The 15,046-nt window shown below is 36.6% G+C and overlaps 3 protein-coding genes across 8 annotated transcripts in view; 1 reads left to right on the forward strand and 2 right to left on the reverse strand.

The window, feature by feature from the left end:
- The first annotated feature begins 13 nt into the window (after positions 1-13).
- On the forward strand, positions 14-2,387 carry Mrps30 (mitochondrial ribosomal protein S30). The gene is made up of 4 exons (XM_072022910.1): positions 14-767; positions 899-1,497; positions 1,612-2,005; positions 2,099-2,387. Exons 1-4 carry the CDS (start codon positions 322-324, stop codon positions 2,313-2,315), a joined length of 1,656 nt encoding a protein of 551 aa, XP_071879011.1. The 5' UTR covers positions 14-321; the 3' UTR covers positions 2,316-2,387.
- A 933-nt stretch (positions 2,388-3,320) lies between these two features.
- LOC139991100 (lysosomal acid glucosylceramidase) lies at positions 3,321-5,850 on the reverse strand. The gene is made up of 7 exons (XM_072010917.1): positions 5,702-5,850; positions 5,295-5,625; positions 4,787-5,046; positions 4,241-4,675; positions 4,036-4,115; positions 3,659-3,933; positions 3,321-3,551 (listed from the first exon to the last, which is right to left on the reverse strand). The coding sequence occupies exons 1-7, from the start codon at positions 5,751-5,753 to the stop codon at positions 3,452-3,454; spliced, it is 1,533 nt and encodes a 510-aa protein (XP_071867018.1). The 5' UTR covers positions 5,754-5,850; the 3' UTR covers positions 3,321-3,451.
- A 2,127-nt stretch (positions 5,851-7,977) lies between these two features.
- The window catches only part of LOC139991141 (lysosomal acid glucosylceramidase-like), a 36,291-nt gene continuing 29,222 nt past the window's right edge, over positions 7,978-15,046 (reverse strand). The window contains exons 1-8 of one of the 6 annotated variants that reach the window (XM_072011020.1): positions 12,499-12,649; positions 10,804-10,873; positions 10,295-10,625; positions 9,618-9,880; positions 9,053-9,478; positions 8,696-8,775; positions 8,301-8,575; positions 7,978-8,185 (exon numbers count right to left, since the gene is read on the reverse strand). In XM_072011020.1, coding sequence (XP_071867121.1) covers positions 8,083-8,185; positions 8,301-8,575; positions 8,696-8,775; positions 9,053-9,478; positions 9,618-9,880; positions 10,295-10,625; positions 10,804-10,858 — 1,533 coding nt within the window. In that variant the 5' untranslated portion in view covers positions 10,859-10,873; positions 12,499-12,649 and the 3' untranslated portion in view covers positions 7,978-8,082. Of the gene's footprint in view, positions 8,186-8,300; positions 8,576-8,695; positions 8,776-9,052; positions 9,479-9,617; positions 9,881-10,294; positions 10,626-10,803; positions 10,874-11,553; positions 11,653-12,498; positions 12,650-15,046 lie in introns of those variants that run through there. The other 5 variants (XM_072011028.1, XM_072011011.1, XM_072011039.1 and 2 more) reach the window with 5 other exon arrangements.

A 15,046-nucleotide genomic window follows, 5' to 3' on the forward strand; every position in this document is an offset into this window, starting at 1 on the left:
TGCCGAACCCAGGATTTGTCGCGTGGTCGCCGCCTATGAGCGGCACCCGAAGCGAGAGGGTTAAAGATTGATGGATATAAGTTCACGTATACATATGTATATATATACACAAGTGTGTATATCTCCTGTAATTTATTATTTTTATTATATGTAGCATTTACTTTTTCTACAAAGTATTCTACATAATTTATTAATTGAAATATAAGTTTCGTGGGAAGATGTGTGAACGATAACCAGAAAATCGTGTGCAATATAGTTAAAGACTTACACATAACCTCTGTATCTCCAATAATAATTTAAATATATTCAGCGATTTTTAACATGTATACAGGGCTGCAGAAATCTTTGCCAAACTATTCTGCAAGTATTCTAAAAACTGTTATAAGAAAATGTGCGAGTATCACGCTGGATGATACAGAAAATGTAATCTATCCTCCTATTTTGGATTTATCCTATCGTGCTAGACTTAAGAGGCAACAGGAAGACTGGCATAATAAAATTAAAAAAATAGAAACTGTAGAGGAAAAATTAATTGGTATAAATATGCCACATTACTATGGTTGGAAATCGTTATGTTTAGAAGAAAGAAAAATTTTGTACAATTCATTGAAATATGCTCAATACATTACACGTACTCATGTTACGAATGATAATAAATTACCTGACTTTTATGATTCAATGATCACAACTGAAAAATTAGATGCTCTGGTACAAACTATTAAAAATCATATAGAAAATGCTATTATTTTTGAATATAATCATAGATTGTGAGTATAATTGCCTTATGTTAGAAGTATTAAAATAATAATAATAATTTTCCCTTAAGCGACAAAAGTATTAATAAATTTACATTTACATAAATAATCTATAGAATTAATATCATAAATATATATTACAGAAAGAAGCAAGAAATAACAGAGGAAGTAGAAAATATTAAAGAGAATTTGCTAAACGATGCTGTTACAAATGCACTTGTTTTTCAAATCAATCGAATAATGCTGTCCGCTTTATCTTCGATGACACCACATTTATTGGAAACTGAAGTAGATTTTCAACCAAGAGTAGAAGCATTTTGGTTCGCAGGTGGCATAGAACGGCCAACTCTACAAAGAAAAGCAAGAGAGCGTATAGAACATTTGAAAGAATTTGCGAATGATCCAATAAATATGCCTGTTCAATACGTTGGTTCTCCAATTCTACAATTAAGACATCAATTTCCTTTAAGGGAGATTATTTCTCCAATATACTCTACTAATCCAGAATTAAGTATTCCTGAGTTCAAATTTGATCCTAGGGTACTATCTTATAAGTTTTCGTACAAACGTGCAACTAATATACCTGGTTTCTGGCCCGGTGATCCTGCTGAATTTGGTTTGTTATCTTATCACAATATAAATAATTTATTTTCTAATTCAAAGATTAAGGATGAAGAAGATATTACCACGCAGGCTATTTTTGCATCTTATAGTTGGTTGCTATCGCAGGCTTGTTATCAAGGTAATACGTAATGCGATAAATATTTCTTTTAACAAAGTTACACAGTATATATATATATATATACTATATATAAAGAACATGTTTTTTATTTCCTCTTACGTTTTTTAATTTCAGGCTTTTCTACGTTCAACGATATAACATATCCATTAGTATCGCAAACAATTTTGACAAACGGTCAATATTGGTCCTTTTGCGTTTACCAGTTGAACACCACTTTATTACATTGGGAATATGCAGATAGCAATCCTTTGCGTAATATATGTTGGATAACAGAACCAATGATGTTGTTCGATAAAATAGAGGATGGAAAAATTCAAGGGTTCAACGAAGATGTTTTAAAAAAATTGATCACATTTTATATCAATATGCCTGCAGCACGAAGTAATGAAAATATGAAACCATACTTAGGCGAATCTGTGAAACACGTTGCTAACATTACTGATCCCGAACGAAGAGCGTGGTTAGAATCAACATTTAAGTACCTTATGTCTAATAGACCAAGACATAAGTACGTACATATATGTATAAATAATCTATTATATATACTAAGAAACGATTAATTATCATCACATAAAAACATTAATTTCCCTTTGCTTTATAGGTTACTGCCTGAAATATATAATTGGCAGAAAATATTTATGATTGATAACAATACTCGCCCTTGTGATAAGAAACATGACCCGTGGCAGTTTGGTTTCGTGGCTGCGAAACGAAGATTAAATCACCATCGGCCGACTTATATACCAAGATGTTTAAGAGAAAATCCAAAAAAGAGAAAAGTAGGCCGTTTGGCGAAAACATATTATCCAGATGCATAAACCACTAGATTTCTGTATCTTGAATATAAATGTTGTATTAATAAAAAATAAAGAGAACAGTTATCAGTTAAATTTCAATTAGAACGTTATTTCAATAGTTTTCCTTTCAATATCTATCCGTACAACAATAATTATACGTCTTTAAATAACTATTTTTCGCGTTCTTATAGTTTAACATACAATATAAAAGAGCTGATATTTGTATCGATAAAATAATCTTACTATTGGAATACAATTTTTCGTCATATGATATGATTGAACTTTCGACCGTTCGCGGGAAGATGCGATTTCGAAGAAGCGCGCCAACGGCAGTCGTAAATTCTCGTTACGATTTGATTGATCGATGTCACGAATCGATCGATCCCTTATTTCTTTTAGGATAATAAGGGTGGTTGAGTGAATACAACTCTGATCTTAACAGGTTATATAGTATATTTAAAAAATGCAACAACTTCAGTGTGATACAATTATGTATGAAATGACAAACTACGAACCTGAGACTCCTTTCGTGTTAATTACCGGTTACGCACCGATGTTAATTAACTGTTCGCTCTTATGTTATTACGGAGAAAAACTCGGATTCGTTGTTTCCACTTTTCGTTAGGAAAGTGTGGGTAACGATCTGCAATGCTCATTGGTTAAAATTCACGTTAATGAGTGAAGATAAGGGAAGGAAGCCTCCTTCCAACGTGGCTTGTGGGTGACTTTGTTCATGGTAATATTTGCTTTTCCCATTAAGTAATACCCGTTTTCTCCGTGATTTTTAATAAACTCAAGGACTGATTTATGTACCAGCCATAAACAGAAAATACTTACAGGATTAAAGATACTGTTTATGTTGGTTTCTTAGGTTTATCGAGGTTAGAATTACGGTGCGTGGGCCTCTGATGGTCAGACCACGAAAGATGGCGTACGGACGGTCCCACGTGACGTAGCAATGATATTAACTTTTGAAAATTGTCTACATTTTTGATAACAGTTTGATTACATCAGTTGAACATGACGTTGAACTATATACATGAATATTTCTATTTCCACTGATGGGTTTTTATTCGACTTATCTCTTACAATAACGATTTATAATTAGAACTAATATAATATATAATATAAGGATATAATATAATAAGGAAGTCATACTATTTGTATTTCAGAGTATTCATAGATTGCGGAGATAATTCTAAACAAAGTGTACCTTTCTGTACATCCTTCAAAGCTACGCGTTTCGGGGAAGTAGCCCTGAAATAGAAATTTAAGATAAAAATTTGTTTAGAATAAAAATAAACATTTCATCATTTTATATTAAATAATTATGCAATAATAGTAATAATAACAATTTCTTTCACCTATTGTATAGGACAACGACGTTTCCCGCTGAAGGTGTAACGAAGGCCGCGGATTTGATAGTATCAGTATCGGTAATAGAAGTTCTAACAGAACCTCTGTCAACGAATCTGCTAAAATGTTGGAGAGCATAATACGTAGGTTGTTTATAAAATTCATCGGTTTTCGGGTTGACGATAATAGAGGCGTCGATATAATTATCGATACAGTTTGGTCCACCAGTTTCGTCCAAAGCTAAATTCCAATCCACCCAACCAATTGACCAATGATTCATGTACTTGATGCAAAACACGTTTCGTTAACGATTAATTTTTATATTTAAAAATAGGATAAGTATTCTTCAATTAAAACGACCATAAAATCATGTAGGTTCTTTTACCTCTATTATGCTTAAAATGTACTTTTCACCTCGAGACCACGATTCCAATTTAAGTTTCGGAGTGTTCCATATCGGAGGTCCTATGGCGAGAAGTACCACGTCGATATAAGTTCGTAAACTAATTATTTTGCAAATTCGACTTTTTACAATCCTTCGCAAGTAAAAAGTGCGCATTTTTCGTACATAGGATACGTGAAAGGCTTACCTATTATAGATGCTTCGGTCATGAAAATAAATTTGTCTGGGAACTCATCGTGGGTTTCATCTAATCTATCCGCAGAAGTATCGAAATCTCGATACCAATGTACAGCTGTTCCGGCAACGTATTGCTTTGCAATTTGATTTTTGAACGTTGGTTTGACAAAACTGGGTAATACCTGTCTATTTTCATCTAAGACCAAAATTAGTGTTTTATTGTGCGGCGATGATGCTAATGTCGGACCCAAGTTGTTAGCCACCCAATCAGCCATTGTTTCGGGTTCCCATCCCATAGAGATATTTGGAATTTTAAAAATATTGGCAGTTATCGGCTCGTTACCAGTTGTAATTGCCCACATATCAATACCGTTGTTCTTATATTCATCCAGGAACTTTAGCAGATACTCAGCATAGACTTGATAATATTCTTCTTTTAAGAAAGCTAATCAATAATTGTTAGATTAATTTGACGAATTGATCGTTAATACAATTTATTCGTTGTACCGTTTCTTTGATTTTTTAATTTGTTTTAGGACACTTTTATCGTACGTACTGACTCCGTTGTCATTGCTTTTCATCCATAATGGAGCAGTCCATGCAGCACTAAAGAATTTAAGTTCGGAATTGAATTCAAGCGCTTTCCTTGCATACAGTAGTTTGTAATCGAAATCTTCGTTCACAAGTGAAAAGTGTTTAAGCGTGATGTCATTGGCCGTATCGTCATACGAATACGGTTTCCTTGAAAAATCGCTCGCCCCAATAGGTATACGACCCAATGTGTATCTGCTTCCTTCCTTTGGATGATAATATGCTCTATAAATAATTCAACGCTATAATTATATGCGTAAAATAAAAAGCATCGTACATTTCAATTGACAATTCAATTCAATAAATTGAATAAATTTAAACGAGATATGCGACGAGGTTTATGGAAAAATAAAATTATATACAAGTATAGGGTACATTCTTCGCATGGTGCAATTTTTACCGAAAAAAAATATCATAGTATCGTAGATATTTAAAATATCGATCACATTATCTCTGTAAATATCGACGATTACCGAATCAATTGAAGTTGAGTAGCTGGGCTGAGTTTTGCTATGTTTATACCAGCAGAATCGGTAAATGCGCCACCGAAGCCAAAAATCGTTTGATACTTTTTCGTATTATCTAAGGTCAGCGTTACGTCCACAGGGAAATTTTCACAGCTATCAAATTTTAGTTCCGACATCTTCATTCTCAGCCCCTGTTTATTCGTCACATACCAATAAGAATTACCCTCCTCTGGAAGTTCCGGTCTACCATCTGGTAGTCCATCGCAATATGTTGCATTGCAAATACATGCAACTACTTCGTTATCTATACGGTACGGCACGCAGTCATTCGCTATACCTGTGATGAATGAAAATATTTCCACTAAGTTCGCCAGAAATTAAATTTATCTTCGCCGGAAATAACGAGAGCTTACCTTTGTCGAAGAAGAAAGTGATTAGCAGAAGTGCTTTCCACGCGTGTCCCATGTTGATTGTCAAAAACTAGAGCATAAGTATGAATAGTAGCTAACCGATACTCGAATTTATATAAGCATATATATAGTCACGCTTACAACAAACAAAGTAAGCTATCTAATCTCCACCCACCTGTCGCCTATAGTAAATATGTTGTCCGTGTGTTTTCTAAATGATTTTTTTCTAAATTTTGGCGGTATCATTTGAGTAAATAATTGTCTTCTGCCGATAATAATATTTACAACTTTATCGCTTCTTTACATATTGACTTTTATAAATTCCTATAGAATGTATTGAGTTCTTTCTTTCTTTTTGTTTTTGAAAAACGCGAAACCAAGTCTGTGAAATGTCGCGGTGTTTATCTCAACATAACAAAATGGATCGTACGTAATTCGACAAAATAATATAAAACAAAAAACGTTGTGCGTCTATTATTTCCTCATAAAACGAAAGAAACTTTTCCAGTCCAGACTTTTTATTATAGCTGTATTTAAATAATAAAACTGAGAAATAGTTGTTTATGATTTAATCCGAGTGTGAGTGTCCGAGGTTAATGACAGTGGGCTTAGGCTCGAAGCGACGTAACGGGTCGCTGAACCTAGCAACAGTCACGGGAGGGACGTGTACCTAACCCAGGTATGGAGTAATTAAGTAGCTCTCCTTAAAAACAAAGATCGACCCGAGGGGTACAGAAAGGTACGGAGAGGAGTATATAAGGGCAGATCCACGCGGACTGAAATTCAGTCAGAGTTCTACTTGTACTGTGGACAAGTACGTTGAGTCACACCCGAATCGTGGATCAGAAAGTTGGATAAGAGTTCGACTTAGATCATGGAAGAAAGCCGGGAGTGTGGCGGCTCCTGTAATCCGGCTACTCGGAGGCTAGTTATGACGGAGGGTCTGAGAGCGGGGGTTCCTGTTGGTGCGGTACTCACGTTGACTGGGCGTCCGCGCTAAGCTCGCCATCAATATGGGCATCCTGTCGAGGAGTCCTGGATGGCCAGGTTGGCTAGGGAGAGGCGAATCGGGCCAGAGGGGAAACCCAGCAGCCAAAAGTCTCCGTGGCGGGCAGTAGTGGGATCGCGCCCGGGAGCGAGACTGCAGTGACAGCCTGGTCAATATGACTCGACTCATAACTTTTTTTTTTTCTATGGAAGTAGGGGCGGATGGTCCTGTTGCCGAAGCCGGGACGTTCTCCGGACTCGCCTTCCCCTTTCCGGCCTGTGTGCCTGTTGGACCAGGCTGGCAAGCTGTTGGAGAGGGTTGTGGCTGCCCGACTCGAGTCGCATTTGTCCCGACGTGCTCCCGGGCTACACGACAGCCAGTTTGGCATCCGGAAGGGACGGTCTACGGCCGATGCCATCGGCCCTGTCCGCACCCTCGTCGAACGGGCCGTGCGTGGTTACGTGGCGTTGGCTGTGTCGCTAGACGTAGTCAACGCCTTCAACAGCATCCCCTGAGACAGGATAAGCCGGGCCCCCTCGAGTTCCATCGGGTGCCCGCTTACCTGCGGGCTTATGGTCCGGGCCTTCCTCCGGGACCGTAGTATCGTCTTACGTGACCCGTCTCGTACTATTAAGGAGGAAAGCTCGGTGTGGGTGTGCCTTTTTGAACTAAGAACGCGAATTCGTTGTTCACACTTTTCGGTAGAAAAGTAAGCCGTAACGATCCGCGATGCCCATTGGTTATAGCCAACGTTAATAAATAAAATACGAGGAGAAAGTCTCCTGTAGATGTGGCTCATGGGTGTCCTTGTTCACGAGAAAAACCTGCTATTTCGCTAGGCAAACATCCGCTTTCTCCGTAATTAGTAAGAGCGTGCAATAAACCTAAGGATTGTTTTAAGGACCATCCATAAACCGAAGATACTTATATAAATAGAGATTAAACTAAAAAGATTCGATTTATGGTGGTTCCTTGGGTTTATTGCGGGTCGGTGTAACGATGTGTAGGCCTTGGCGGCCAATGAAGGACCATCTCGCGCGACGTAATAATATGTACACAGCTAAAGTGAAATAAGGATTGGATAAATTTCAAAGGGAAAGTTCAGTTAGTAGATGAAGACATGAACATTTCAGATTTTTCAATTTCATTTTGTGTTAATAGATAAAAGTCGATGACTTGTTATTCTTATCAGGTATATTGATTATTGTCACATAATGTAAGTCTTCGTCTGGAATAGTATGGAGGAAATTTCAATTTCGAGATGTACGTTTTATTATGTTATATATTATTATATGTTATATATCAACGTTACAATGTACATTGTAATTACCATTTATCGTTATATACAGTATGGCGATATTACAAATTATATTTAATAATCAACGAGTTACAAGTTCTATTGTGCATAAATTACGGTATTCATGGAGTACGCAGGTAATTCCAAGCAAATAGAATTCTTTCTCGGATCATTGAGAATAATGTTCTTTTTCTGGGTATCGCTGTAAAAGAAAATAAATTTTGTGAACAAATTATTAAACTCAATCTCAACAATGTTGAAAACTGAGGTAATTAGTAAATTATTTCGTAATTGGCTGTAAAATAAAGTGCGATTACTTGTTATATAGAACAACCACGACTTCATTCGAAGGTGTTACGAAGGCTGTAGCTTTAACATTGTCCGTTTCGGTGATAGAAATCCTAATGGAGCCTCTATCGACGAATCTGCTAAAGTGCTTAAGAGCATAGTACATTGGCTGTTTATAAAATTCATCGGTGTCTGCGTTTACAATAATGGGCGAGTCGACGTAATTTTGAATCCAGTTTGGTCCACCGGTTGCGTCTAAAGCTATATTCCAGTCTACCCATCCAACTGCCCAATGATTCATGTACTTCAAACAGAATATTTTTCTTATAAGTAGAAGTAATTTTTGTACATGTTTAATATATAATGTTTTCATTAAGAAACTTTATGTCTCGTACACTGTTATAACCGTAACCATTTACCATACCTGTATTATGCTTAAAATATATTCCTGCCCTCTGCTCCACGAACCTAAGGCAACTTTTGGGTAAGTCGAAGTTCCGGTACCTGTGTATAAAATGATGTTACCGTTATATATAGTTGTTGATTACGTGTAATATAATAGTTCAAAAAGGAAATGTTACTGCAATACGTCTATGGAACTGAGGTTTCACGAAGGAAACATATTATTTAAGTTGATCTTGAAATTCAATTAAAATCACTAGCAAAAAGGCAAACTTTTGCTGTTTATGTGTAGCGATGCTTTGTAATAGTTGTTAGAGAAAGCAATGTGTGTTAAACTGTTCCGTAACTGTTACAGAGATATAGTATTTAAACAGTTTACCTGTACATGCTTCAGTCATGAGAATAAATTTATCTGGAGCATTATTGTGTGTTAAATCCAATAATATTGGCGGAGCGATACTATCTGTATACCAATGTACAGCTGTACCAACAATGTATTTTTTCGCCTTTTTATCTTCGAAGACTCTATTTACAAACCAAGGTAATTCGATTCTCTGATCATCTAGAACAAGAATTTTTGTGTCATTGTGGTTGGACAAAGTTGGACCCGCATAGTTAGCGACCCAATCAGCGAGAGTTTCTGGTGTCCAGGCCATAGTGTTAAGGGGATCAAAAGGCACGTAAGCGTTTATGGGTTCGTTTCCTGTCGAAACGGCCCATACATCAATGCCAAAGCTTTTATACGCTTCCAAAAATTTTACTATGTAATCGGCATAAACCTGATAACAATCCTTCCTTAAAAAGCCTAGAAATAAATTGTAAATTAGTATTATAATACATTACGAAACATGTTTAAGGAATTATTTGAAACGGTTCGTTTTCAAATAAAAAAGATACATCTTTCTATCGTTTTTCTTCAATTTTTTCTCCTTTCTCACACTTACCCAATCCATTGATTTCATCATTGGTTTTCATCCATGGTGGAGGCGACCATGCAGCACTAAAGAATTTTACATCAGGGTTTAATTGAACGGCTTTTTGCAGATATGGTATCTTATAATCGTAATCTTCCCGAGTAAGACTAAAGTTTTGCAGTGACATATCATCAGCGACGTCATCGTACGTGTAAGGTCTCGTAGAGAAGTCAGTTCCAGCGATCGGTATTCGAGCTAACGAATACCTGCTTCCGCCTGAACCGTAGTACGCCCTGTAAGCGATTAAGCACGCTCAGTTGTACGTATACCAACATACGTAATTAGCTCGAGGTAATATCATGTTCAAATAATTACTTCAAATCATGTTGCACATACAAGAAGCAAACGTTATTGTTGTGTTATCAATTTGTTTAAGAATTACAAGTCCATCGTTAGTCGCATTCGCTTTTCGGAATCTTTCAAAGATGTTTTATAATTCGTAACTTTAAAAATAAAAATGAAACAAATTTCGATCACTTTCACATTTACTTATAAATCGTAGATATCAGAAATATTTTGCGTAATATTAAGACGCCGTTTGAAAACTTTGCGTAACCGTAAAAATGGAATATGTTCGTCGCATAATTAAAAGGCAAAGTTTTGGCAGATTTTTCTCCGTCTGTGTCGCTTTATCGAGGTTTAATTACCGAATTAATTGGTCCTGAGTAGCCTCACTGAGATTTTTGATATTCATTCCCGCCGAGTCCGTAAAAGCACCGCCAAAGCCTAAGATGGTTTGATATTTTTTCGATGTATCTATATGTAGAATCGTATCGGCGCTGGTATTTGGACAAGAACCCATCTGTTCCTGTAACATGCTCAGCCTTAGACCCTCTTGGCTCGAAACGTACCAGTAGAACGTTCCCTTCTCTGGTACTTTGGGGTTGCTATCCGGTAGCTCGTCACAGTAGGTTGCATTACAAACGCATACGATACTGTCCTGATCAAAAGTTCGAGGCACGCAGTCATTCGCATCGCCTATGGTCAAAGATATCTGTTGTTAAATATTTTACACTTGGTAAGATGCAATTGCGCGAGTTAACGTTAAAACGTATAGCATATAATTAGAGGAGGAAAGATACTTTGGATTCAGGTATTTTTTATTTTGCGGATTCTTGCAAACATCGTCGTTAAATTTATCAAGATTTATCTTTACCTGCAACGATGACCAACGTTACAAGCAGAAGCGCCGCCTTGCATTTGTCCCACATGATTATCGATGACTACTGAAACAGAACGTTCATATACGTATACATAGGTTTGTATTTTAAAGAATTTTACCGACTTCCCATTTGATTTGCGCGTGTAGCTTAGCGTAATTTCTAAACTGTACTTTCGTTTTCTTTATCAAGCTAAGCTTTTGCAGAAAATCGCGTGAAAGCGAAAGAATCCATTGTATTAAAAAGATTCCGTTCTTCGATAGATGCGGTTCGGATGTTTTCTACGTGTTCGATTCTTTTCATAAAACGTATTGTTCTCGGCAGTCTGTATGTTGCGTCGCCTGTCGCGTCGTTACTTTGCCGTTCGCGTTACCTATATCTACGAATATCTCGTATCTTTCTCTCTTCTTTCCCATTATTTTTCCTTCTTTCCGAGAAATACACAGGTTAGTTGCAACAATGATCTTGTAGACGATTGCTTTCAGATTGAAACACACATTCCAACGAACTTTCGGACGTCGAACGATATAGTTATCGATCATAACTGTATATTTCACACTATAACGATTGCCTAGAGAAAATATATTTTAACAACTCGTGCGTCGAATCCCTCACCTCGACGAAGCAACAGAAAAGAAATTGCTATTGACGTATAAAGCCGTTTATAAACCGAAAATTTCTCAAAGTACGCCCATGATGCCGGTGAAGTGAAAACGTCGACATGTAGAATTTCGATTTGGCTTTACCGTTCGTCTAAGGCTCTTCGTATAGTTCGAATCGTGGCTGACATCTACTGTACCGTGCAATGAATCGCCACATTTTATGTACATTTCTGACCACGCTATATCGATTATTTATGCACTCGTACGTTATCGTTTCTCGTGATACCTGAGAATGCAAATTCTTTCATTTTGCTCTGCAAACTATTCGGTCAAGCGAGAGATCTTGTAATTTCGTTTGAATCAAAGCTATTTAATTCGTAATATTAAAAACGATGAAATTTGATACACATAGCGATACTGCAAGTATATTGGAACAATCGACAAAAGAAATTTTAATTAAACATGTGACGAAAGAAAAAATATATAAATATATATATATATAAATAATATATATAATATATAAATAAATATATATAAATATAAATATATAGTATATAAATATAGTGAGTATTAACGAGACGGAATGTTATTTGAAAAAATAAGTATGTATGCGAGTATATTATATGTATACGTTTTATAAGATATTATTTCTCATTTATAAATAGACCGCGAATTATTTCCCATTTTATCTGCATTTTTGTGCTTTTTTTTATCAAGAATATATTGCTTGCTTTTTTTTTTGCAGTGTCATGCACTTGTTACCTATGTCTAGGAAATACGATAATCGAACATTGCGAGAACAGAAAGGAAAGAGACAAATTTACTCATTATTGTCATTATTTTTTGGTCGCATCGATACTGAAAGTTTATAAAAAGTGTAGGAATTTTCTAAATAGATCGTAACAAATGATCAAAGCGTTTAATCATGTTAGGATTACGGGGTGCAGGACGTAGACCGTAGGCAAGAACATGGGTCTCGCGTTTATGGACGAACCGATGTATGATCAATGCAAGTAAAATTCGAATCGGCGAGCGATTCTTGCTTGATTGTACTTGGCGAGTGGTACGGGATGTTCTTGAAAAACTCACCGAATAAACGAATACAACGATCTGTAAATATGTTGGGAAAAATATGTTTAAACCCGATCTCGTAAAATGTTACTGCAATGCGCTGAATTTAAAATCGAAACTGGCCAGGAAGTAACATTCAGTTCTTTATATGCATTCTAAAATGGTATAATTTTGATGGTGGGGCACGTGAGACTCAGCGATATAGTACAGTGGTGCTCAAACTTTTTTAGTCACGGCGCATTTTTAAAAATGTAGAGATATCGCGACGTAGGTTCTATATAAATTTTACAATTTATTCGAAAGAAGCATTTATACACGCGAACATTGATAAAAAAGAAGAAAAAAGTATCTCGCTCTTTCGCGGCAATGCACCTAATTTTATTGCGGGACGCATCTTTTGGGAATCACTGATTCAGCACGATGCGCTCGCGTACGACACAATCGCATATGACTCTATCCCAGAAAGAGATACACCAGACTAAACATACGCGTTTCCGCTTTGTGCAGGGTATGTTACCAGCGGTAACATTTTGTTCCGCGTATTCTCTTTTCGAGAAAGCGTTGCTCCTATCTAACATTTTCAATAAAATCTTGATTATTCGCTTATTTGAATGCAACATTCAATCTGTTGAATCTTACAAATAAAATAGAATCTTCGAAATATTTCAGATTTTTGTACCATTTTTTATTCGAAATATGTCGCGCCATTTAATATCGAAAGTTTAACTTAAACGATATTCGCGTCGAGGTCTTTGTAAATTCATTGCTCGCGTGGCGGCATTCAGTCAGCTTTAACGAAGTTAATCGTTTCTGTCTCGTGAAAATCAACGGGCGACAAACTTTGGATAAAAGGAGAATGCGCAGAGGTTTTGCTCCAGAAACGACTTGAGCGATTTTCGTGAAATCTTACTATCGCGAGAACAATACTTGGTGAGAATCTATTGTACAAAAATAACAATGCGGTGAAATAGAGTATAAACAGAGTTAAATATTTATCGAACCGAGATAATCGCGATGCGTAGTTTCAGACATCAGATTCGGTATGGACGAACGATATCATCGCGGTCTGAAAACGATGACACCTTGCGATTCGTCGGTATCGCGCATCTTCGATCAGGTCATCGAAGATAGATCGTATTAGCAGCGAAGTAAAAATAGATCACAATCAACGTTAAACCTAAGATAGTCGAACAGAATTCAAGCCGAGAGAATCCATCGAATAGAATATTGTGAAAAAACAACGAATGATCGTGTTGTGTATAATATTACGTGGAATCGTTCGAAGAGGTATTTCGTAAAGACAACGCGTGGATCGAACGTAGGAATAGGATCGAAGCGCGCTCAACGACACGATCAATTTTAATAGCGGAATAAAATTGACATTTCGGTCGAAAATTACGTTTGAACGAATTTCTCGAATCGAACGAATTTCTAGAATAAAATTGCGCGCAACGAGACATTTCGTATCGAAGTCGTCTCGCTTCGTCCGTCTTTCATTCTCTTGTCAATTAGCTTTTATTCGGCCGTATTGTTTCTAGAAATGCGGTTTGATTTTAAATTTATGTCGTATATCCAGGTTTCTATGTGTACATATATTTATATTTTATCTATCGTAACTTTGATGGCTCATAAATTATGTTTGCTAGTCTTTGAATATTTAGATTTCAATGCCAACAATGCCCGATTACTTCCTTGACAGTGTAGATACGCGACTATCTTCTAAAAATATTTTCCATTATCGGTTTAACCTTCCCAAATTGTTTAGTAGTAGGAATGCTTATCACTAGGTGTTCCTTCCTTGTTCGGTAATCATCAGCGACTCTAGCTGTATATCATAACTATGATAGATACATACATTGAGAAATAAGGTCGCGAAGACACAGCGGTGCGAAATTCCTTGTGAAATTACCCTCGAGAACAGAGAATTCAGGTAACAGCAAAAAAGAAACTTTCGCTCATACGTCGATAAGTGGATCGAGTCGCAAGATAGCTTGATAAGTGGATAGGATACGAACGCGAAAGAAACCTGAATTTTAAAATAAACGTTCTTCGAAACACTGTGCGCGACATCGTTGCGAGTAATCTTCGCTTTGACATCGCGTTTATAAATTAGAAATATCACTAGTGTTCGAAATATTTTTAGTACCTTACGAATCGTAAGTAGTGTTCGTTTGTGTCAATTACGTGAGGTGTAAATTACAAGAAATAGACGGTAACACGACTAACGAATCGGCGAAAGACGGCGATAAGAGTACGCAAGTAAGTTCTTATGTAGATGAGCGAAGGAATTAGGCTCAAGGGGATCCTGCATCCACATCCGTCCCACAGGTTTACGGTCTACGACATTTATCCACGATGACTATCGCTGTCGAGTGTACACTGTACAGCGTGCAGGCACGAGTCAAGTTCCAATAGCTTATACAAGGCGCAAAAATGTAATCTAAAGTTCAAATTCCACGTAGGTATGATATCTTCGCTCGTGACTTTAACGATCGATCGTGACGTAAAAGTTCTAATTAATTGCTATTCTATCGATGTAAATAAACGCGCGCGAAGTTAAATCTAC

The sequence above is a fragment of the Bombus fervidus genome, chromosome 1 (assembly GCF_041682495.2).
Source record: "Bombus fervidus isolate BK054 chromosome 1, iyBomFerv1, whole genome shotgun sequence".
Taxonomy (NCBI): domain Eukaryota; kingdom Metazoa; phylum Arthropoda; class Insecta; order Hymenoptera; family Apidae; genus Bombus; species Bombus fervidus.

Coding starts and splice junctions, on each gene's coding strand:
- Mrps30 (XM_072022910.1), top strand. CDS start 322: ATGTATACAGGGCTGCAGAAATCTTTGCCAAACTATTCTGCAAGTATT. Junction 768..898: donor TTTGAATATAATCATAGATT/GTGAGTATAATT, acceptor TATATATTACAG/AAAGAAGCAAGAAATAACAG. Junction 1,498..1,611: donor ATCGCAGGCTTGTTATCAAG/GTAATACGTAAT, acceptor TTTTAATTTCAG/GCTTTTCTACGTTCAACGAT.
- LOC139991100 (XM_072010917.1), bottom strand. CDS start 5,753: ATGGGACACGCGTGGAAAGCACTTCTGCTAATCACTTTCTTCTTCGAC. Junction 4,676..4,786: donor AAGCAATGACAACGGAGTCA/GTACGTACGATA, acceptor ATTATTGATTAG/CTTTCTTAAAAGAAGAATAT. Junction 3,934..4,035: donor ACATTTTAAGCATAATAGAG/GTAAAAGAACCT, acceptor TTTTGCATCAAG/TACATGAATCATTGGTCAAT.